This window comes from Scomber scombrus, chromosome 10 (genome assembly GCF_963691925.1).
Source record: "Scomber scombrus chromosome 10, fScoSco1.1, whole genome shotgun sequence".
Taxonomy (NCBI): domain Eukaryota; kingdom Metazoa; phylum Chordata; class Actinopteri; order Scombriformes; family Scombridae; genus Scomber; species Scomber scombrus.
The window spans coordinates 27,099,110-27,122,053 of NC_084979.1; the positions used below are offsets into that span (position 1 = coordinate 27,099,110).

At 41.6% G+C, this 22,944-nt stretch overlaps 3 protein-coding genes across 4 annotated transcripts in view; 1 reads left to right on the plus strand and 2 right to left on the minus strand.

The window, feature by feature from the left end:
- The first annotated feature begins 4,015 nt into the window (after positions 1 to 4,015).
- On the plus strand, positions 4,016 to 5,889 carry gpr182 (G protein-coupled receptor 182). The gene is made up of 2 exons (XM_062427812.1): positions 4,016 to 4,081; positions 4,380 to 5,889. The coding sequence occupies exon 2, from the start codon at positions 4,383 to 4,385 to the stop codon at positions 5,472 to 5,474; it is 1,092 nt and encodes a 363-aa protein (XP_062283796.1). The 5' UTR covers positions 4,016 to 4,081; positions 4,380 to 4,382; the 3' UTR covers positions 5,475 to 5,889.
- A 1,423-nt stretch (positions 5,890 to 7,312) lies between these two features.
- Positions 7,313 to 12,656, minus strand: LOC133988056 (zinc finger and BTB domain-containing protein 39). Its single transcript, XM_062427583.1, has 4 exons — positions 12,567 to 12,656; positions 9,767 to 11,077; positions 9,325 to 9,684; positions 7,313 to 8,299 (listed from the first exon to the last, which is right to left on the minus strand). The coding sequence occupies exons 2-4, from the start codon at positions 11,039 to 11,041 to the stop codon at positions 7,313 to 7,315; spliced, it is 2,622 nt and encodes an 873-aa protein (XP_062283567.1). The 5' UTR covers positions 11,042 to 11,077; positions 12,567 to 12,656.
- A 1,702-nt stretch (positions 12,657 to 14,358) lies between these two features.
- Positions 14,359 to 22,944, minus strand: part of agap2 (ArfGAP with GTPase domain, ankyrin repeat and PH domain 2) — a 30,226-nt gene continuing 21,640 nt past the window's right edge. The window contains exons 13-19 of one of the 2 annotated variants that reach the window (XM_062427402.1): positions 22,719 to 22,853; positions 22,129 to 22,188; positions 21,648 to 21,799; positions 19,672 to 19,762; positions 18,927 to 19,149; positions 16,637 to 16,886; positions 14,359 to 15,723 (exon numbers count right to left, since the gene is read on the minus strand). In XM_062427402.1, coding sequence (XP_062283386.1) covers positions 15,517 to 15,723; positions 16,637 to 16,886; positions 18,927 to 19,149; positions 19,672 to 19,762; positions 21,648 to 21,799; positions 22,129 to 22,188; positions 22,719 to 22,853 — 1,118 coding nt within the window. In that variant the 3' untranslated portion in view covers positions 14,359 to 15,516. The remainder of the gene's footprint in view (positions 15,724 to 16,636; positions 16,887 to 18,926; positions 19,150 to 19,671; positions 19,763 to 21,647; positions 21,800 to 22,128; positions 22,189 to 22,718; positions 22,854 to 22,944) is intronic. The other variant, XM_062427403.1, reaches the window with a different exon arrangement.

Sequence of the window (22,944 nt, forward strand, 5' to 3'; positions counted from 1 at the left end):
TGATTTATGTTATAACAATGTCATGTCATTTGATGAAAAAGAAAATGAAGTTCAACTATGAAAAATCCTGACTGAGGTTTTTTGATAATTCATGCACAAAAGGGTTAATTTAAAAAAAAAAAAAAAGGGTTAGTGTTAAATAATGCATCTCTCTTTTTAATGAATCTATTTATTGAGACTTATTGAGTATAGGTCAAATAATAAATGCAATACAATAAACTTAAGACATAATAATAATAATAATAAATAAAATTTCAATATAAAGAGAAGACAGTACAGATATATGCAGAGTCATGTCAGTGTTGGTGAGGACACATTACACATTACAGAGGTGTGTTTCAAGATGGAGGCTCAGGTAAAACCATTATTATTAGGATCATTTAACCAACATAAATGTGTACATAAAAATCCTCCACACAGCATTAAAAGGTGAGTAACAAACAAATAACCCGCACCTCTCCATCTTTGAAGCTTAAGTAAGAATCTGAATAAAATAAAATAATCCTGTATTAGTCCCACAGTGGGGAAAATTACAGTGTTGCAGCAGCGAGTGGATATCGAAAATAAAGAGAGCATCAAAAAAAAGAATAAAGAACTATAACTAATAATAATAATAAAAATGTAATAATAATAATAATGCATTTTATTTAAAGGCGCTTTTCAAAGCACTCAATGGTGTAAATCAAACAATATAAATCAGCTAACATTGATGTGGAAGTTTTTGCAAAGATGAATAAATAAATATAAATATGACTACATGGATAAACAAGACTGTGATTACATAGTTAGTGTGAGACAGAGTTTGCCACTTGGAATAAGTGCGTTTTCAGGCGGGATTTAAAGGTAAGAAGTACACAAGCATAAAAAAACAGTAGTAAAATATAAATATATAATGGTAATTAATGCACCATTGTACGTCACCTGAAGTAGATCTGTCAGCTTGTGCACACATTTTGCAACATGGTCGTCATCACAAATGAAATGAGATCAGAGATTTATTTTAACTTTTACATATTGATCAGCGTCAAAAAAAAAAAAAAAAAAAAAGCCTCATAAAATTCTCTTTGATTCAATGTTGTTGTTTTATGGGGTTTATCTCAACTTTAATTAGTATTTGAAACTTATACTGCTGAACTTTCACTTCACATTTTTGCATGTTAGACTTGTAATAGAGTATTTTTTATACTGTGATATTGATACTTTTAGTTTGAAGAGATGGTCTGAGGCACTTCTTCCACGACTGCTTATAACTACAGTTTATTAGCTGTAGTTATAAACAGTGGTGGAAGAAATATCACTTAACTGCTTGTTAAGTGATATTTTGCTACAGGTGTTTGAACATGAGAATAAAAAACGATAAAACAAACTCAGAGCAGGAAGAAGCAAACTCACTACTCCTCCATCAACTCCAGTTATATCTTATAAACAGCTGTCCCAAATTAATTCATTTATTGTCATTTATAAATGAGTTTTAATCAAGTCTTAGATAACAGCGCGGTGAAGGTCAGGGACTGCTTTTTGTCTCGCACTTTACAGAAGACAACGTTTGTGCTGACCGGTTCCTTCCTGTTTCATCTGAAAGGACTGAATCTGCTGACTGCTGGACTCAAACGTGTTGCAGCAGACAACCGAACTGACTTTAGACAATAGGAGTCGGGCAGGATGAGCGGCGAGAAAGAAGGACGGAGTCGTCGAAGGGGTCAGTTAAGCTGCAAAGTGCTGACGGTCAGGAGACGCTGCGAGAGAGAGAACACAGAGTACAGGGAGCAGATCCCATTAATCAGTGTGAATCATGGCCAACACAAACGTTTCTGGGTTCTCTCTCTGCAGGACGCTGACCTCAGTTTGACTTCAGTCGTGACCTTTCCTGTTCCTCGAGCGAGGACTCATTTGGGCTGACTCACTGGAGCTGCACATATTCGCTCGGTGGCATAATTTCAACCGATGACAGGGTTGCACTTGTTGTGTTCGGTGCAGTTTTAGATGAACAAGTTTTGGGGGGAAATCACGTCCACTTTCTGTCATGTTAAATTCAACATTTCTCTCCACTGGTTTTACACATCAGAGGCTGTTTATAAGTCACTGAAATGTCAGCCAACGCTTTTAAAATTGGTGGACTGCAAGTGTTTTTCTTTCCTTTTTTTCTTCTTTTTTTGTGTTGTTGTTATCACCTGGCTCCTCACGTAAGCCTACAGGGGCGACCTGAGGGTGTCTGCTACCTTGTGTTGTCACTGACAGGTTGATGCTTGAATGCTGTTTTTATTTATTTATGTGGATTGTGGTAAGCTGTGGAGCTGCTCTACTGGGATAAATGAAGTTGTCTGAATCTGAATCTGCATCAAGTGTGGGGGGAGTGTTTGTAAAAAAAGGGGGAAAAGTTGTATAAAAGATTTTGTGAATCCAGAGAAGCTGTGTGGAGGTTTAGGAGACCTCTGTAGCTCCTCATCTTCTTTCGACTTCCAGCATTTTTTCACCCCTCAGTTTTATGTCATTCAAAAACGGAAAGGAACAAAACAAGAAAAAAATGGAAATTGGTAAATGAATATTTGACTAACAAAAGATTTAAAAGGTGTTGTAGATAATCATAGTCCTGGTGTGTGTTGGGTTTTCTTTAAAGCTATTTGCATTTATGGATTTATTACTTGGCATTTAATAAAAGCTTCACCCCATATCATTTTTTAATTAAATCACCTTAACCCTAACCCTAACCATTTTGTTTACAGGCACCTTTCAAAGCATTCAATGACACCTTAAAAAAAAACACACATAAAAAACAAACAATGGAAAAAGAAAAAGTGATATGGTTTAGCTCCATCTTCAAGAGAAAACTGGTTTAGCTCAGTGGTTCTCAAAGTTTTTTCATGTCACAGACCCTTAAACAGACCCCCCCTCTCATAAGATGTTTGCTTTTAGCTGTTTTGATTGCAGAAAATGTATGAAACCCACGACTAAAGCAGCAATACATTCGGTCACTGTGGTGCTTATGGGTGGAATAATAGTGAAAATTGTATATAAATATGCCAGTGGAACTTTAATAGTGAAATAAATAGTGTTAGATATTTTCACAGCTTTTTTTTGGTGTGTGGTCGTGTTGCATTGTGGGTAATGTAGGCGCCAATTTTTGACAAAGAAGAATAAAAACACAAACACGTGGATTTAAAAAAAAGATGGATCTGCTGAATGGAGCTTTAAAAACCTGTCCCATCTTGATTCCTACACTGCTAATAAGTTCGATGCTAACTTGGCGGACCGCTCCTTTAAATTACACGCAGTTCCACAGTTCAGTGGAAACAAAAAGCTACTCTGTCATCACCTGCACGGGCTGAAGTGAACCCAAAACTTCGTCTCTCTGTAGTGTTGAAATAATGTGATAATGAGGATGTGTGTTTACGTCTAGGTTAAAGAGCCCCCTTCCTCAGTGAGGTCGATGTGCCCCAGGCTTCCCATCTCCCCCATACTCTGCCCGTCACTCTCTGTGCCCCACTTCCTGGCATTGTCCTCTGCTATGTGTTGCCTGTTTTTACTGTTCCTACACCACTCCTAGCAGCCATATAGGACGGTGTAAGGTCATTCACTGAGAGCGAGAGAGCGAAAACACACCGTAATGCAAACAAAATCTGATGATAAATCACCGGTGGGACCTGTGGGAGCATTTATGAGCAGCAGAGGGGAACGCATCGTCCAATTTGGAGTCATAAGAGATAAAAATCGAGATGGAAACTGGTTGTTTTTGTGATTCTGCGTTTGCAATTAACTCTCATTCCCTCATCACCCGGGTGCCCTGTCCTCCATAAACCTAGACTCTTTAGCTGTGTGGGCGTCCCTTGACTTCTAAGACCACCTCCCACCACTTAACTGAGGATGTCCTGTTACATCTGTGTCTGTATGTGAGTGTGTGAGTGCGTTAATGAGGAATCGGTGTGTTGAAACTCCTGGCTGCTTGATTGCTCAGATAGCCCCGAACATCTGAGCTGGAAGGAGTCGTCTCGTGTCTGCAGGCTGTACACAGAAGACAACAAAAAGGCCTCAGGAGGGACCGGCCCCTCTTCATCATCTTCAGTGCACTCGTCATCACAACAAGGTATGAGATAGTTGGATGTTTGGAGATGTTTGGATGTGGATTAAAACAAAAAAGGAGCATTTATACGTTCTGATCTGCATGTTGTAGATTGTGTAAAGGTTTTTTAATAAGCTGTTGTGGTTTTAGTATCCACCTCTCAGAAAAATTTGAGTTTCAGCCCAGCATGTCTGCCACCCTCCTCCTCCTGTGCTTTTGTTATGCAACGTCTGAAAACATAATCAGATTAACCCCAGAGTAAATCTAAACTTGGTCCACATATGAAACAGTTTCCCTGCTTTTTTCCTGCTTCTCACTCCAGACCATGAGCGCTCACGAGCACAACCACTCAGACTTCTTAAACGGCACACCGTGGTTCGTCTATGAGTGCTCCATCGAGCTCGATGCAGACTACCGGCGCATCGCCCTCTTCCTGCTCTACCTTTTCATCTTCATGGTGGGCCTGCTGGAGAACCTGCTGGTCATCTGGGTCAACTGGCGCCGGCGCCACACGGCCAACGGCGTCCTCTTCTGCATCATCAACGTGAGCCTGTCGGACCTGATGGTGATCGTGATCCTGCCTTTCTTCATGATGGAGGTCACCATGGACAGGGTTTGGCTGTGGGGCCGCTTCCTCTGCAAAGTCACCAACCTCATCTATGTGATCAACATCTACAGCAGCTCCTTCTTCCTGGCCTTCATGACCCTGGAGCGCTACCTGTCCCTCACCAGGCCATCGTTTCCAGCCTTCTTCCCCGTGGCGGGCCGGCGTCGCTGGGTGCTCTGCGGAGGACTTTGGGCGTTCTCCTTCTTTCTGGCTCTGATGGAGAACATCCACGTGGATCTCCTGGAGTGGGACGAGCCCGGCTGTTACATGATGCCCGAGTACAGCTACATCGAGTGGTTCGTCTCCGTGGCTTTCCTCTGTCTGCTCTTCCAGTTCCTGGGCCCCGCCGCAGTCATCATCACCTGCAACGTGCTTATCGCCCGAGCCGTTCAGAAGACGCCGGATGTGCAGAATCGGCGGGATGTGTGGCTGGTGCACGTGTACTCCCTGGTGTTTATCGTGTGTTGGCTGCCCTACCACTTGGTCATGTTCCTGATGATCATAGATGACCTCGACCCCTACGCTTTCGGCTGCAACACGGTGGAGGTCCTCTACTTCTCGTTTAGCGTGGTGCAGAGCCTGTCGCTTTTCCACTGCGTCGCCAACCCCATCCTCTACAACTTCCTGAGCAAGAGCTTCCGCAGCAACCTGATCAACAACGTGTTGAACTACATCCCCAAAGAAGGGGCGGCGGCAGACCAGGTGGGTGCGGGGACCCAGCCCAACGCTCCCAACGGAGGCGGGGGAGGCATGGGGAAGCAGGGCAGGTTAAGTAACGCCAGCACCAGCCAGTCTGACGTTGTATCGTAAGGAATGAAAGCTGACGTAAGAGAAGAGGCAGCTTCGGGAGTGAGACGTTTTCTAAGAGACGAGGAGAAGATTTGACAGAACTGAATCCAGTCTTGGTGCTTCAGAAGACCAGAGGCAAAGATTGAACAACGTATCGTCTCACTCTGGTCATAGACTCATTGTGCTGTTTCTTGTTATGTAAGAGATTACCAACACCATCTTCTCATAATTCACTTCCTTCCTTTTTTTTTTTTTTTTTAAATCATGTATCCAACTACAATTTTAAACAGAGGCGAGCAGGAAATTCACATGAACTAAAGGAAGAAGAAGAGGAATGTGTGTAAACAAGTCCGCTGTCTGTCCAGTGCCAGATTAAAGCAACCCTCATATCTTTATAATTATCTTGCAAATGTTGTAATGTAATTGAATAGACCGCTGTTGCATTTCATAACAAATCCTGCAGGTAAACGTTGGCTCAGATTCCCTGATGCTTATCTGTCTCTGGTTGCTGCTGTCGTCTAGTCTGTGCTGTAACTTGGTTACCTGTTAACATGCAATAAAACTTCCTGAAACCCTGTTTGTATCCATTTAAGCTGAGAAAGCTGAGTTGACTTCTGTACTTTGTTATCATGGCGTCAGAGCCTGGCAATGAAAAACAAAACTGGGCTACGTGCATGTTTGGAAGCTTAATGTGTTTATTTTACGGAGCCAGTTTGCTGCTCTGGCACTTGGCTAATCTCACTTCTTGCTGTCGCTGTTGGTCTCTTATTACTTTAACATCACTTCCTGGAATGTGTCACGTTCAAGAGTTTAAAATGATAAGAAAGGCCGAGGAAAAAAGGAAGAGGGGGTGTCAGCCCACAGATGGCACAATGGCAGGAAGAGACTGTTCTCTCAAAGGGCAAAGGTCACGAGCCCCTGGAAGCAGGAGTTTCATAATACGACGCAGAATTCTGCTAATTCCACTGAAATTGTGATGATGGATGTGTTTTGTGGTGCAGGACATGTGAAAGGTCGTCCAAAACAGATTAAAAACCAGGTGTGAGGACAGTCTTCTTAGAGGCATTTATTTCATTATTTTCAAAATCTAAAACAACATTTTATAAAGGCCAACATAGTTTTATACAGAAATTTAGATGTATAAAGGCGTATAAACAATAAATAGTTGCACTATTATCATAAATATGAGGTAAGACAAATAATTACACACAAATGCGTAGATGGGCACTTAAATATCATTTTTCTACAGCAAGACATACTTCACATGCTCCAGACAAGTGAATGCAGCATGTGACTAAATGGTATAATCTGAAAGCATTCCTAAAGATGCTTCTTCACTGCTGACATAACACCAAGAAACAGGATTTTATGGTTTAAATGACGAAGACAAATGACCACTTTTAACTTTCATGTGGCCACTTACATTGTATTTGCGAAAAGGTGCGAAAAATTAAGCTTTACAGGACACATAAAAAAGTGTAGTGTGTGAAAATAGTGATTGCAAAAATAGGAAAATAAGTTTCTATGCTACAATGAGGTGCTACTTTAATAACAGTGTAATGTATCAATCACGGACATAAAAACCTATCCTGATATTTAAGTTGTAAAGATACAGACTTGTTTAGGGGTCGATGTCTCTCCCTTTGTCACTGACACAAGACAGGATACACTGCCACCAAGTGGCTTCTCTTTATCTTAGTTCAAAGAGACTAAAACCTACAAACAGGCCGACTCAGTGAACAGCATCTGACGGATTAAATGTCGACTACATTCTACAAGTCTAAGTCTATAATATGCAGTATATGGTCCACGACAACCAGACACAGAGGAGGCGTCAGAGAGAGGTGACACACAGTCTATCAGGTGTCCACAGTGGGCAGCGGTTCTTTAGAGTGATCATTGTACATGAAGGTCTGCTCGATGTTGAAGTCCGGAGGCAGGTGGTCCTTGTGGAGCTCCATATGTGACGACACCAGCTTCAGCGTGGAGAAGTAAAGGCCGCAGACGGTGCAGCGGTACATCAGAGCGCCGGCGTGCGTCTTCAGGTGGCAGATCATGGTGGAGCGGCCTCTGAAGAAGCGCAGGCAGACTTTGCACTGGTAGGGTTTCTCCCCGGTGTGGATACGGAGGTGATAGGTGAACTCCCCCGAGTGGGCGAAACGCTTCCCGCAGTAGCGACATCGGTACCATTTCCCACGAACGCCCACAGCTCCGACTCCCCCGTCCTGCCCAGAGCTCCCGTTTGTGAGGACCCCGGAGGTCAAGCTGTGTGTTGGCCCATGAAAAAACTTATCTGTTAAGCCGAAGCCCATTCCCACACCCAAACCAAGGTTGCTCATTTTCGCGAGGCCGCCAGGAGAAGAGGAGGAGCAGGAAGACGGAGGGCATTCCAGAGACTGATCGGCTTTACGTTTACCCAACCAGCTCTGACCCATGACACCTCCTCCACCCCCCAGGGACTCGGTGGTGTGCAGGCTGAGGTGGTACTGAAAAGCAGAGGAGGAGCGGAAAGTCTGTGGGCAAAGGAAGCAATGCAGCTCCTCCATTCCCACCATACCTCCTCCTCCTCCTCCTCCCATGACTCCATCTGCCCCGACTCTATAAGCCCTCAGCACCGAGCGCTCCCTTTCCTTCGCCGCCGCCTCCTCAGCGTGCGCGGTCATGTGTCTGTCCAGCATGTGGCGCTCTACGAAGCAACGGGCGCAGTGTGGGCAGGTGAAGACGGGCAGGGAGAGGTGGGCGAGGGCGTGCCACAGCAGGGAGCACAGGGAGAGCTGGGGGAGGTGACACACGCCGCAGCTCAGGCTCTGAGGACACACGTGGCTCAACAGGTGGTCTCTAACGGTCTGCGAAGGAGGTGGGACACAAACATGAATTTGAGAATTTAAAGGAAAGCAGCAGGTGTAGCAGTTGGTTAAAGAGTAAATCCATATTCTCATTTTCTGTCCATGTTACTATCAGATGGCTCTTTGGGAGAGTTGGACCCCCGTCTCAAAATGAATCACACAGTATGTCGAGACGTCTGCTGTTTGTATCGTTTGTACCAGAGAACCGATTTCACCGTGTTCATGTGAGAAAAGCCATGCATGTTTATTACACTCAGCTCTTATTTATTTATTCCCTTCATTTAAAGAATAACAGAACACCAAAGTTTTCTATATTAAATCAGTAACAACTAATTATTGATCGTCTAGTCTAAAAAGAAATCAATACGTCATCAAATTTCTTATTTAATCCAAAAACCAAAAGACTTTTAATTTATTCTGATAGAAAACACAGCAAAACATAAACTTAGCACATTTTGAGAGCTGGGGCTAAGAGATGTTTGGCAATGGTGCCTGAAAAGGGACAAATAATCAATTATCTAAATAGATTATTTTGGTAAAAGAAAATTGGCAACTAATTTTGTATTTTAAAAAATGCCATTTTTTACACAGACATACAGTAGAATCACCTTTCAGTCATTTATAAGTGTTGACTCACATCCAGCAGATGGACTGAAGCTTCAAATGAATAATAATGTTGCTCCGTAACTGCCGGATGTGGAAATAAGCGACTGTTTACTAACGAGTTCAACATATCAACTTAAAGTCAGTGTCATTGTTTACCCAAGTGGCCAAAAATAGCAGTTAAAGGAAGTTGAAGCTAAATAAATGGAGACATTTAGTTACTGTGTCTGTGTACAGCAGCTGCCTCTAATTCAATGATGTAAAAATACTTCGACATTAATTTTTTGTAGTAAAAAAAAAAAAATTCATATTTATGTACCGGAACAATTTTAAAAAAAATGACTTTAAATAATTAGTTTTTTGCACCTGATTTACTCTGACATGCTCCAGCCCTGATAATAAGTTTATATATGTTCACTGACCTGGAAGTCCTTGCTGAGGGTTTTGGTGCACACGGCACACTGCAGCTCGATGCTCTGACCCTGGCCGCTGTTGGTCAGCGCCCCCTGCGGCAGCGTGTAGCTAGAAGCTGTCTGACGGTGGTGACGCAGCAGTTTGTTTTGGCTGCAGAACTGCAGGTGGCACATCTCACAGGTGAAGAGCTGCACGCCCACGTGGGTGAGGGAGTGGGTGACCCCGGCTGCTCGGTCCGGGAACGAGGCCCCGCACACTCTGCACAGCCCCAGCTCCGTCAGGTGGCTCTCGCCGTGTCGTCTGATGGCTGCCGGATCCGCAGGAAGAGGCGCAGCGCAGGCTTTACAGGACAGCATGTTGCACGCCATCTAGAGGAGAGAAGAATGTTACTTCTGTTGTTTGACGGATGTTCACCTGAATTATTTCATTACTGACAAACACCAATGTTACCTGGTGGCTTGAGTTCCCTCCCTCTCCGTTCTCCACACACACAAGGTCATCTTCATCATCCTCTTCGTCTGCCTCCTCCATGAAGTTCTCATCGTCGCTCAGCTCGATGATCTCGCCTGCCAGCTGCCTCCACTGCTCTTCCTCTGTGCCCTCCATCGTACCGTTTCCTTGCAGCACCTCCCTCTCCTCGTCATTCTCTCCTTCCTCCACCTCTCCAAACATCAGCCTGCCGTCTCTGTGCACGTCCACCACGCCGCCCTCCACCGCTCCCACCTGCAGGCTGCCAATCGGCTCTCCTGAGGACGACGTCGGGGCGCAGGCCTCCGTTCCGAGCTGAGCCGAAGAGTCGGGGAAGGAGCAGGAGTCAGACGGCGTGGGGTCGCTGCTCCGGGGCAAAGAGCTGCCCACGCTCTCAGAAACCATCATCCGTCCATCTCTGCCACCTTCCTCACAGCTGCCTCCTGTACCCTCCTCCTCCTCCTCTTCCAGCCCTTGCTCAGTCTTCAGCTGCAGCACAGGCCCCTGAGGCAGCACGCCGTCACTCTGAGTGGAGTGGCTGCTGGTTAAAGTATGATCTGCTGCCATATGCCCATAGCCTATATGAGACTGGAGGTCTTCTGCCTTCAGATCAAGAGACAGAGCCCCGCTGTGAGCTTCACGGACCGTCCTGGCTGCCCTGGCTTGGAAGAGAGGCGAGGCAGCGGCAGCAGGGGTCGGGGCGGCAGACGGACCAGCTGATGAAGACAGAGAGGAGCAGGAGGCGGCAGAGGAACACACGGACGGCGCAGATACTGAAGCAGCGCTGACAGCAGCCACCGTGGAAGCAGCAGCGGCGACGGCAACCATGCTTGAATCCAGGAGGTCTCTGGGACTGCTGGCTTTACTGCTCGCTGACACAGACGCCTGCAGATCAGGGAAGGTGGCGTGACAGGCCTTCACCAGTTCACTGACCCCCAACCTCTCAGCCAGCTCGTACAGAACCCCGACATCTATGAGATCGGTCAGGATGTCCCCCGTGTAGACGAAAGTCAGCACCTTCTCAAAGTTAGCCGGGGATATAAACTCCAAAGAGAAGGCGGTGGTGGAGGCGGTCGGCGCCCGGGCAAACAGGTTGCGGAAGTACGTCCCGGCGCAGGCCAGCACAGCACGGTGAGCTGCAAATGTGCGGTTGCCGACCTGGAGGAACACATCACAGTAATGGCGGGATTGGCGGCAGCGGTTGAGCTCAGTGAGAAGGCTGGCAGCGTGGCCAGGACCCTGCAGCCGGATCCTCATCCCTGCTGCTGCAGCTCCTGGTGTGCTACAGTCAGACTGAGGGGAGAAAAAGAAGACTGTCACTGAGGCAGAAGAGAAGAGGGACAGATGTGAAACATGCTGTAACAGTCAGATTAGTCTTTCTCTCTTTGCTTTGGACAGAGAACAGCATCACTCCTGTCCTGGCTCTATTACACTGGCACTGTCACAGAATTCAAGTAAAGATGTTACTAATAACTTTCAAATCTGTACATGATCTGGCTCCACTTTACATTTCTGAACTCTTCACACCTTATCCTGCACCAACATCCCTCAGATCTGAAAATCAGATGTTATTACAGGCTTAAAACTAATGGAGACCACGCTGCTTTGACTGTTGTAGCCCCAACGTCTCATTTAAAAAAGCTTTTAAAAACCCACCTGTACATACATTTCAGTCATCATTATAATGTAGTTTAATTGCTGCATTTTGTTGTTTTATTTATTGTTTAATATTCCATCTATTTATGCTTGATTATTGTTTTTATTGTATGTTTCTGTGTATCTTATTCTGTTAATATTATATTATGTGAAACACCTTTGTAACTTCACTTTGGAAAAGTGATATAGAAATAAAGTTTTTATTATTACTATAATTACTGTGTATTCATCAATATATTATAGTTATGGTTATATTTCTAGTCTCTATACTATTGTTATTGTACTTATTTTATATATATTTCTGTAGTCATTGTATATAATTTAGCCTGTTTTTGTATTGTGATTTATGTAAAGTGGCTGCTGTAACATGTTAATAAAGTATCCATCTATCTATCTATCTATCTATCTATCTATCTATCTATCTATCTATCTATCTATCTATCTATCTATCTATCTATCTATCTATCTATCTATCCATCTATCTATCTATCTATCTATCTGTCTATAACATCTTTAAAGTGCTTAAGAAGTTAATGTGTTTTCACCTGAGTATTATTGAAATCAGTTTTTAGCATATTATAGTTATGAATATATTTCTAATCTCTATACAATTTTTATTCTACCTTTTTCTATATTTGAGGGTTATTACACAGTTTAGCCTTAATAAATGACACTTTTATTGAACCTTTGTAGCTCATTTATGTCAAGTGCCTGCTGTATCTATCTATCTATCTATCTATCTATCTATCTATCTATCTATCTATCTATCTATCTATCTATCTACAAATAATATATTTTAAGTGTTAAAGAAGTGAGTGTATTTATGAGTATTAATGAAAGCAGGAATATGTTTAAGCTTTGTGTAAACAAACAGAAACAGAAACATTTTTACCCCCTATTAATAAACCCTGCTGAGCTTCATCAGTGTTTATCAGACTCTCACTTCAAATCTTAATTAATTGATAATAACAACAACAGAAGCAGATTATTTACTCTCAGACAGTCCAGACACATTATAATTATTAATAAATATGCTCACTAACAGCTTAATATCTCCCATTAAACACGTTTAAAATCCTCCTCTGGTTAACAAAAGCGTCTCCTTTATATCGTGACAGTTTCTTACCCATTAAAAGACGTTTTTATCAGTTTTTTATTCCTCTGTTTCTCTTGTTTCTCTTATGTTTTTCTTCTCCGGTGTTCACTGATTAGAAACCTTCTTCATCGTCTGTCGCACTGTGATGATGTAGAACAACAAGCGAGCGGCTCACCGGCGCCCTCTACAGGCAGGTTAGTGTCATTGCAGTTAAATAAATTAAATAAATAAATTAAATATACATCTCCTGCTTTTGTAGAGCTACCAAAGTGCTTTATTAATGTCTCCACACTCAGAACACACTTATTTAATCTTTATTTATTTATCTTTTAATGTATTAAATTACTTATTGTCTTCAGTTCTTTGAGGGGTTTTGTAGTTAATAAATTAATAATATGATTATTTATTCATCTATATATACTTGTACAGTCTGATGGTATGAAAGAGCTTCCCGAGCGCTTTGGGTATGAAATAGCTCCCCGAGCGCTTTGAGGTACGTGGCTGGATGAGTCTGTTGTTGAATGTGCTCCTGAGCTGCCTCTGTGTTTTTGAGTAAAATGTGGATGAATTGATTTATTTTTAACAACTTAACAACAACTTAAAGGTGCAGTGTGAAGAATGTAGTGGCATCTAGCAGAAGGGACTTGGCAGAGTATGTTAAGTGTGTTTTAGTTAGTGTATAATCACCTGAAAATGAGAATTATTGTGTTTTCGTTACCTTAGAATGAGACCTTTATATCTACATAGGGAGCAGGCCCTCTTCCACGGAGCCCACCATGTTTCTACAGTAGCCCAGAACAGACAAACCAAACTGGCTCTAGAGATGAACTGCCACGTTTTCATCACAGTTTCTTTTATAAGCTACACAGGTATGAGGAGAGGAGGGAGGGTATTCAGTCGGTTGCAATCTGCAATCTCACCTCTAGATGTCACTAAATCGTACACACTGGTCCTTTAAAGGAAATAAATGGTAAACTTTATCTTTACTAATCCGAAGTCTACTTTGGAATTGTATCTTTACTGATCCTCTACAGTCAATCTGCTTTACTTTGGAAAAATACATCTTTATCTTTTTCAAATCAGCAAATATGACAGGGACTCTTGCTGTCAAAATGTTATATTCATTCATTCTTTGAGCCGATTTATTTAATGTCAAACAAATACATTTTATGTAGACTTGAATGTACCAACACTAAAATATCCAAACATATAACATATTCAATAGGAGGGCTGCCCGACAAACCCTTATGGGTTTTATTGCATATTTCTCTTTTGTTAGTTATTGTTTTCTTTTCTTAATCTCAAAACATTCTGCTTGTATTACTTTTCTTATATTATGTATTTGTTTCTCTTTATGTGCAAATAAACTAAACTAAACTAAACAATCTGTAGGCTTTACAAGGTTTTAATTTATTATGATAGCAATTTTCTTCTCTTTTATCACCCTACGTCCCTTGGGTTATTTGCTGTATAATTGCTGTATAATAGCTCTGTGAGGTTGTACTCAGCTATATGAGCAATAAACACACAGAACAGCCGATTGAAATATCATCAGTTATGCAAGTTTTTTGTCATAAGTATTGGACAATTTGACATTTTGATGTAATGATGGCACTAAATAGAAGTCAGATGATCACCAAAGACATTAAGTGTCATGCTCTGTAGATCATTAATGTGGAAACCACATTTTATGGCAATCAGTCCAGTAGGTGTTGAGATATTTCAGCCTGAGAGTAGATGGCTAAAGACATGCTATAAAAAGCCACAGGTTGGGCCTACGCACAAAGACAAAATAAAACACAACAAAAAATCATGATAATGCTAATTAAAAAAAAGTTTATTTTATTCCGGTAACCATTTCTTTGAGGGATTCACACAACCCACAAAGTGTCAAAAGCAACAGTGACACCTGTAACCGCTTCATATTTCACTGTAATTTTTTTGTGGGATTGACTTTCACAACAGCAACATGAATATGTATAATGTCAAAAGTCTTCATGTAGTTTTTCTGGCTACCCCGAAATGAAACCTTTAACAGAGAGTCACATGTTTACATAATATTCTGCTTACTGGTTTATGCGTTTATGACATATAAGAGAATAGGAAATTATAAAAGACGATGAAAAACAAACTGGACGTATTTTCAAAACTACCAGTAAGAAATCATTTACAAAATTGAGTCGGATTTTTCAGTTGTGTCTTCGTTACAGCGTTTAACATTAAGTATGTAGTATAGGTACATTTACAGTATATTAAAATGCGATATCTTTGACCTGTGAGAGTAACACTGACATAATTCATCTTCAAAACCATTCATTTTTCTAGTCTAAGCAGAATGTCATATTTATCTCAGCTGATTCGTCACTGGAAAACAGTTTATATTGGCCAAATTGACCTTTGTACTGCTGCGACAGGCACACATAACTAACAACATGACATATTGCAGGTTTATGTCTTATTTGTAAAGCCAAAAGGAGAAAAAAAAGAAGCTGTTTTGGTCCAGTCACCACAAATTTGAACAAAAAAGCGCCCCGCTCTCGAGACCGTCGTACAGTCATCCAACACGGGTTTCTCTATCCGTGTTCAAAACTTGTTGCTTTTTCGTCGTCATAGCTGAATTATTGCACTTCTTCTGGAGGAAGTGAAACAGAAGCAGAAGCGACTGTCTGCCCTGCTCTAAAATTACAGAAGACAGCTACAAATCTACTTGAGTCATTTTGAGGTCAACAACAACACAGTATTTCAGCAATATCGACAAATTCAGTGAATATTGCTTTTTAAGTTGTTTGATATGTTGTTCAGTCTTCAGAAACACAATTTTAAAATCTTTAATACTATGCTATATAGTCCTGTTATTTTTCTTACACCCCTCTGCAAAGTCAGCTCTGCCTGTATGCAAGTTTTTTGTTTTTTTTTAAAGGTAAAGTCTAAACTACGAGCATCATCCAGTCGTCATGTGCGGTAGCGTCTTCGGTCCAGGCTACGACACCCGTTTCCTGGAGCTGGTTCGCCCCAGGCTGGCAGTGCTGGAGCGACGGACGAGGATCGGCGTGGCAGTGGTGGGGGACGTCTCGTTGGGACAGCCGTGTTGATGCAGAATATCGATGCAGCCTTTGCTCGCCGTCTTTCTCGCCATCATCATTGGGGTCTGGCCTTGGCTGTCTTTCGCCTTCACATCGATTCCATACTGTAGGGGGAGGAGAGACGCAGACAGAACATGATATTTGCTCAGCCAAAGATTATTTATAGATTCAATATTGATTCAAGCTGGAACAGTGTGTGCTGTGAAATGTACACCTAGAGGATCTTTGCCTGTAGGATTCAATGCTGTAACAGCGACCAGGCAAAGCAAGAAACTACCCAAAAAAGTAGAATGTTTTAATCGGCTCATATCTATTCTGTTTGTCCCGGAGCAACAAATAAACAGGAACTTAGAAGGCTCGTTTGCATATTCATGTTCCCACTGCATATGAAGAATCGAGAAGTTTAGGCAGGTCAAAATAATTTTCACACATGAGATAAACAACAGCAACAGAGTCCTCTTTTAGTTTTTTGGTGCTTGCTGTTCGACGTCTCTGACTGAGCCTCCAGAAAGTCTGTCTCTACATCAGATTGTTTGATGGTTGTTTATTTTTTGCTTCGACACTGCAACAAAAATATCAGTAAAATTTCAATTTCTCTCCTTCACTCACTTCTTTAGCTTCTTATCTTAAAAACACTTCCTTAATTTGAGAATGAAGCGATGCACAAGTTGACGCAGCTGCTGAGTTTTTAGTTTGACCGATCGAGGACAGAAAACTCCACCGAAATAGTTCCTGAACCATCAGCAGGGACTTTTCTCACACATGGAATTAACCTACTGTGTTTGAGAAACTTGAAGGTGACAGGATATACAAAGCACAGGTGGCCAACAAGGTCCCAGCAGCAAATTCCTGCCCTGGAGCCCCCTAACCAGTTAATGTGGTCATGGTGAGACTATCTTGATGTGATCTACTTTAATGTGAAGCTTTTTTTGCCCTTTTAAAGTCTATATTTTGTCATATCTGAGAAAGAAGAATATAAAAATGTGGATTATTAGGACTCAAAGAGGAGAAACCCACCCAGACGAGCAGCTGGGTCATGACAACATCTCCCAGCTGACAAGAAGCGTGCAGGGCCGTGCGAGGCGGCGAAGGAGCGTTGATTTTATCCTTGGTGCTGTGCGCCAGGAGGAGCAGCAGCCTGGGAAGATCTCTCTCCATCACCGCAGACAGCAGCCAGTCCGGCATACTGTCCCCAGATGCCGGCTGAAGAGGCGGCACAAACGCCCGTTGTTCATACTTAGCACGAATCCAGGACTCTCTTTCCTCACTTGTAAAAAAGACACACACACACACACAGGAGACTCGGTCAAGCATATAAATATACACACACATATTTAAATATCAAGATGAAAGTCAGTAAAGCATGCACCGTGGCACCATTGAGCATTAAAGCTGGTGCCAAGGTGCATGCTTCAATGACTTTCATTTAAATATTGTCATATGTCAATTGTTTGGTTACTCATGCTGCCAAATGTTTCAAAACAAAACAGATTCAGAGTAACTGAAACCACATATTTGTGGTTTAGATTTAAAGTCACACATCTACGTAGAAGAAGTAGAAAGCACAAGTAGGAATTTATCAAAGACCATAACGGTGTTTCAGTATCTTGTGTTTTTACTTGTGGGAAATTCAGACATTCAGATATGTGAGTCAGCTCCCAAAAACCACTGCATTCAAAAAACTATGTCGTTAAAAACAGCAAAATTGATGATGTGTAAAGAAAAATGTGGATTTGGTTTAATGCAGTAAATCGTTTGTTATTCTGCCTCTGAAGTTTTGGTGTTTCCTACACGCACCTGAATGCACCAAATTCAGTACTTATATTCAATGGCGGTGTTGACCTTAATGTAACACATAAAAACTAGATATCCACTGTGAAACTATACAGCAGTTGATTTACTCAACAAATCTCACATGCAGAGCTAAACCAACAATGAAATCATATTGTGTGTGTGTCTAAAACCTGATGTATCTTAATCCTCTGTGCAATAGACCTCAGTTATTGTCCAAAAACTATTAAAAACACATCAATGAGCCACATCACTACACTCAGTGATGTTTACAGTCATGGTAGTTTATTTAGAAGCGATGCTACATGTCACAACCTCTTGACTTTATAATACTTTGTTATTTTCTCAATTAAGTGTAACAGCGTTCCTGCACATGCTCATTTGCATCTACTGTACACAGAACTGCTCTCTAGAGAATGAACACTAGCCGAGTCAACAACTACTTGCTTGTACTTGTCTAGCTGAAACCTCTTGTGGCATACAGGCAGTAGCATTACAGTACAGTGTAGTAATCTAGTAAAGTAGCCTAGCGTAGCAATGCCTCATCTAGTACACCTGCTAACTTAGCACTACTGCAAGCATAGTGTACAGCATTAACTATGGGAGAAGAGTAAGCCAGCTGGCGGAGTGGTGAGCTAACACCAGCTTGGCAGAGAAAAGATTGGGAGCCAAAAAAAGGAGGACAGCAAGACAGAGAGGATAACATATTTTTAGAGGACAAGATGAGAGAGAGAGAGAGAGAGAGAGAGAGAGAGAGAGAGAGAGAGAGAGAGAGAGAGAGAAGATAAAAAGAGGAAGAGGATCGCTGTCATTCGTCTTTGGATAAACACACAATAATTATAAGTTGATCAGTTTATTGTTGGTTTGTCTCTGCACATGAGACTTGCTGACAGTAAGACAAATATAGAAAATCACATATGTATATAAATTGTTGAAGGATTACTCTCTCAAGAAAGTTTCATTTAATAACCATAAAGGCCGGAACTGAAACCAGAGACTTTGAAGGTAAAAAAATGTCTTCATCAACCTAAAAATCTGTGGTTCTTTAAGATAAGATATATCTTTCTTGATCCCCTTTGGGAGAAATTCAAATTGACGCAGCAGTACAGTGGGGAAAGAAATGTCAGTGTAAGGATGAAAGTGATAAAATAAAATAAAATATACAGTAAACATTCTCTGTGTAAATAAATGCAATATATATATAAATGTGCAATATGCAGAAGTTCCTGAGATTATTCACATGTTAAGACATTAGACATTAGTTTTAATGCAAATCATTATTTTATGCTGCACTCTCATATGCTATGCTCTATTTTAGTCCAGCTTTTAGTTTTTTCCTTTCTCTCTTTCTATATTTCTTTACTTTGTTTTATTTTTATTATAATTGGGTTATATTTTTAATTGTATGCTGTTCAATTGTTAGTGTGAGGTACTGGGAGCTGTGGTGTTGTACAGTCTGATGGCTGATGATATGAAAGAGCCCCCTCCCTCCCAAACGCTTTGAAGTTTCACTCACCGTGTTGAACTAGGCGTGGGTTTGGTTCTGCCTTGTGTGCAGCTCTCCCAGATACTGTTGGCCGTGTGGTTTCCGATGGCGGCCAGGACTTGTGTGAGCTCCCCGGGCCAGTCGTCCAGGTCCAGCGAGCGTACGCGAGACAGGTGAGTCCCCAGGTTTCTGTGGATCCCCGAGCACTCGATGCAGATCAACGACCCAAGGTTGAGACTGGCCCAGGTGGGATCTTCAGGAAGAGATGCATCCAAAAAGAGCAGACTGATTATTAGAGCATATAAAGTATTTCCTCTCTCACTTTCACATTAGTTGAAGGGCAGCAGCTCAGCTTTTAAAAGATGACATCACATCATCTAAATCTTCTCTCCCTGTCTGTTTTAGGAATGATTTTAAGATTTTTACTGATCACTTCTGGCTCCAAGCTATAACAGCAGCCAGCCTGCAGCCTTACATCCTCAGGTGGAGCCTTTCTAGCTGCCACAAAGTCGAGGCTTAAATCAGAACCCCTCGGCTTTGCCTGAGGAGATAAGGCTTTGTCTGTCAAAACACTTTGTATGCTTTGTTTTTAAAATGTGTTACATGAATAAACTTATCATTATCATTAATACAAAAGGACATAAGCCCATAATGAACAAGTGTGTAAACTGTGACACGGCTGCAGGCTGTGGATGGTGATGTATGAAAAGCAGGATCATCATCATAAAGAGTAAATCTGCAGCCGGAGGGGAAGACGCGACATGTAAGAACTCACTTTGTGCTTCACAGTCCACACACAGACCGTTGCCTTTGGCGTTACGGATGGCCTGCAGCGCTACGGCCTCACTCTGGCTGCTCCTCCGCGCCTGAAAAACAACAAACACAAACACACACCCACACACATTCAAATCATTTATTTATGTCCACACAGTTACTTATATTGCAAGAACAAATGGTATTTAAAATCCATCTTCGCCTCTGTGTTTATGCTTCTATTAAAGCAAATAACAAACAGCATCTTATATTATGTATTGATTATTCTATCTGATACTGAATCATGTGTGTATATAGATGATGGAAATACGACACTGAAGTCTACAAAGGGATGCAATGCTCATATAATTAGAGCTCAATAATCCACTGATTATTTTTAATTAAAAGTATTTCTCTATAATATTAAATATCCATTTCAGAGTTATTAGAGTTAATAGAAGTTAATAAAAGTTAAAATTCATAACAAAACATCGAGGAGTTTAAAAGCCCCTATCACACCTTTCGGAAAGTGGCACAATGAAATTCATCCACACACCTTTGTAAAATATTTGGTATCATTTGAGTCTTTTTCAGGTTATTTATCAAACGCTTCATTATCTCGTAAGTTATCGGCTCTATGCAGCCTGCAGCTTCATATTTGGAAAGATAATAAAGCCAAAATTTCTTCAGTTCCATCTAGTTCTTCACTGTTAGGGTGTCCTGCGCTCCTGCAGTACCCTAAAACTAAAAGACACCAAAAACTTGGAAATTTCCATGAATTTAGAAATTCAAGTGCAAGACAACATAACTTTTCAACTTCCTGGCACTATTGGTGAACTGCTGCAACCCTACACGTGAGGTAAAAATACGTAGCAGGTGACTGGATGAAACATCTGTCTATCATTGTCTTACATTGCGAGGAAGCTTGAATCCTCACATGAAGCTGATTGCATATAACTTGAAGCCTGATAAGATGAATTCTCACATGATCTCTTGATGCTGTGATCCGGCAAACCAATAAAGTTGTAATTATGTTGGCGAACCAACATGAGAGCCAGCTGAGAATATGCCAGCGCTGGTCTGCCACAGTGGCTCTGCCAGCTCCGCTCTGTTTTATCTGAGCAGTTACTCCCCCTGACTTTTTGCTTGATGATCATCATTGATTGTACATAATGTCACTCAATTACGAGTTATTAAAGCACACCGAGCTAATGAGCACGCTAACTGCTTGTTAAATGTCAATTGGAAAGCTTGCTCGCTCGGTCACTAAAAGGACAATAAGTTTGCACAGTTTATTCAAAAGACGATAAACAATCTCAGTGTGTGTGTGTGTGTGTGTGTGTGTGTGTGTGTGTGTGTGTGTGTGTGTGTGTGTGTGTGTGTGTGTGTGTGTGTGTGTGTGCGTGCGTGCGTGTGTGTTTGAGTATCAGTTTTTACTCCCACAGAGGAGGATTATATAAAGCTGGATGGAGCTGCTATAGCTTCCTCCATTTTTGGGCTCTCTGGCTTTCTGTTCCCTCAACGGTCTTTGTGGTCTTGTTAATGGTCAAATTTCACCAGATTGAGGGGACGATTTGTGCAGATTGACTTTTTCCCCACAGGACAATCTACTGAGTGGTGAATCTGTTGGAGTTTATTTATTTTGTTGCATAATTAAACAGTTTTAAATGCTGGTGAAGGTTCATCAGGACCATGTGGGCTTGCTTTGATCATATTTGGTTGACAGTGGCGTGAAAACGACCACACAGCTGCCATTAGAGTTTAATTCAAGTGATTCTAAACTAATATTGGTGCACAGACATTCATATCATCACTTAGATTAGTTTAAATTAGGATTAGATGAGATTAGAACATTTTATTTTCATTATACTGCAGTCCAAGACAGCAATACAACAACATTTCGACACTTACAATTTCAACCAGTGAGAAAAGCAAATTAACCCCAAACTTTTCTTAATTACTACAATCACACTACACAGAGATGTTTAATGTGTGTACCTTGTTTCTGCCGCTCTCACAGGACTGCAGGCTGGCCAGGATCTGGCTCTCTATAGCCGACACCCAGGAGTCCCGGTCCTCCAGGCTCTGAGCCTCAAAGTGCCACGTCTGCCCGGTAAACGACACAATGATAAAGTCTGCATTCTCTTCGTCTGCAAGTAAAAAAAAGGAAGCAGAATAAACTTAGATTTGCATGTGTAGGCAGATGACTAATTTACCGTGGATTAATATAACAGGCATTAGGAATCCATAATAAGGGAAGGAATTACAAAAAAAACATGCAAAACAGCACAAAACAGGGATTTGAGTGAAGGTGAGAGCAGATAAATCTCGGGGTTGTTACAATGAAAACAAGTCAAATGAGCAACTCAAGCTTGGGGATGAAGGTAACACATGTCAGGCACACTGAAGAAAAGGGGAAAACAATGCATTTAAAAACCAGAGCACAAGCTGATTCAGCTCCATCACCATCACTTGTTACCTGTCTTATTAATGTTTCTCAAGCTACCAAAGCTCTTTAATTTCCACATTTTGCGTTTGGCTGCAGAACAAAAGATAAGCACAGGGGAAAAGGAAACAGAGAAACAGAGAAAGACAAGTACAGGAGTTAAGAATAGGCCCCTTAAGAAATATTCAGAGAAAGACAAAAACCTTCATTGAAACATATCTGCACAGAACAGAGAGAGAGAGAGAGAGAGAGAGAGAGAGAGAGAGAGAGAGAGAGAGAGAGAGAGAGAGAGAGAGAGAGAGAGGGGATAGAGGCATGAAAAAACAAGTAACTGCATAGGAATATGTAAAATTTGTGAATATGTAAACATATTTTTTGATAGGTTTGAGTTATTTATAACATTTCCCAAGAGAAATTCAAAAGTAGTGACGGCATAAATCAAATGCACCCATTCAAAAGCCCCCGAAAACACACTTTAATGTTTTATTCATGCATTCATCTTCTAGTTATTCATCAACATTTTTCACTTTGATGCTTTTTCATTAACTGTGGCATCAGTATATGTACATATTTATAAATTTAAAAAAAGCAGTATAGCAAGTTAAATCTTTATTTTAAGTTACCTTCAGCTTGCCCGACAGCTGCGTCTCCCTTCTGATTCATGCTCTTCTTCCTCCTGTTCTTCTTCCTGTCGCTCATGGGGGACGACTGGCTGGACTCTTTTCCAACAAAAGGATTGGCTGTTCCTTCAAGAGCGTCTGACATTTGGTGCGATAACAATGAATCATCCATGACATAACATTGTATGTGGCCTTAGTAAAGGTGTAGCTGTGTGTGTGTGTGTGTGTG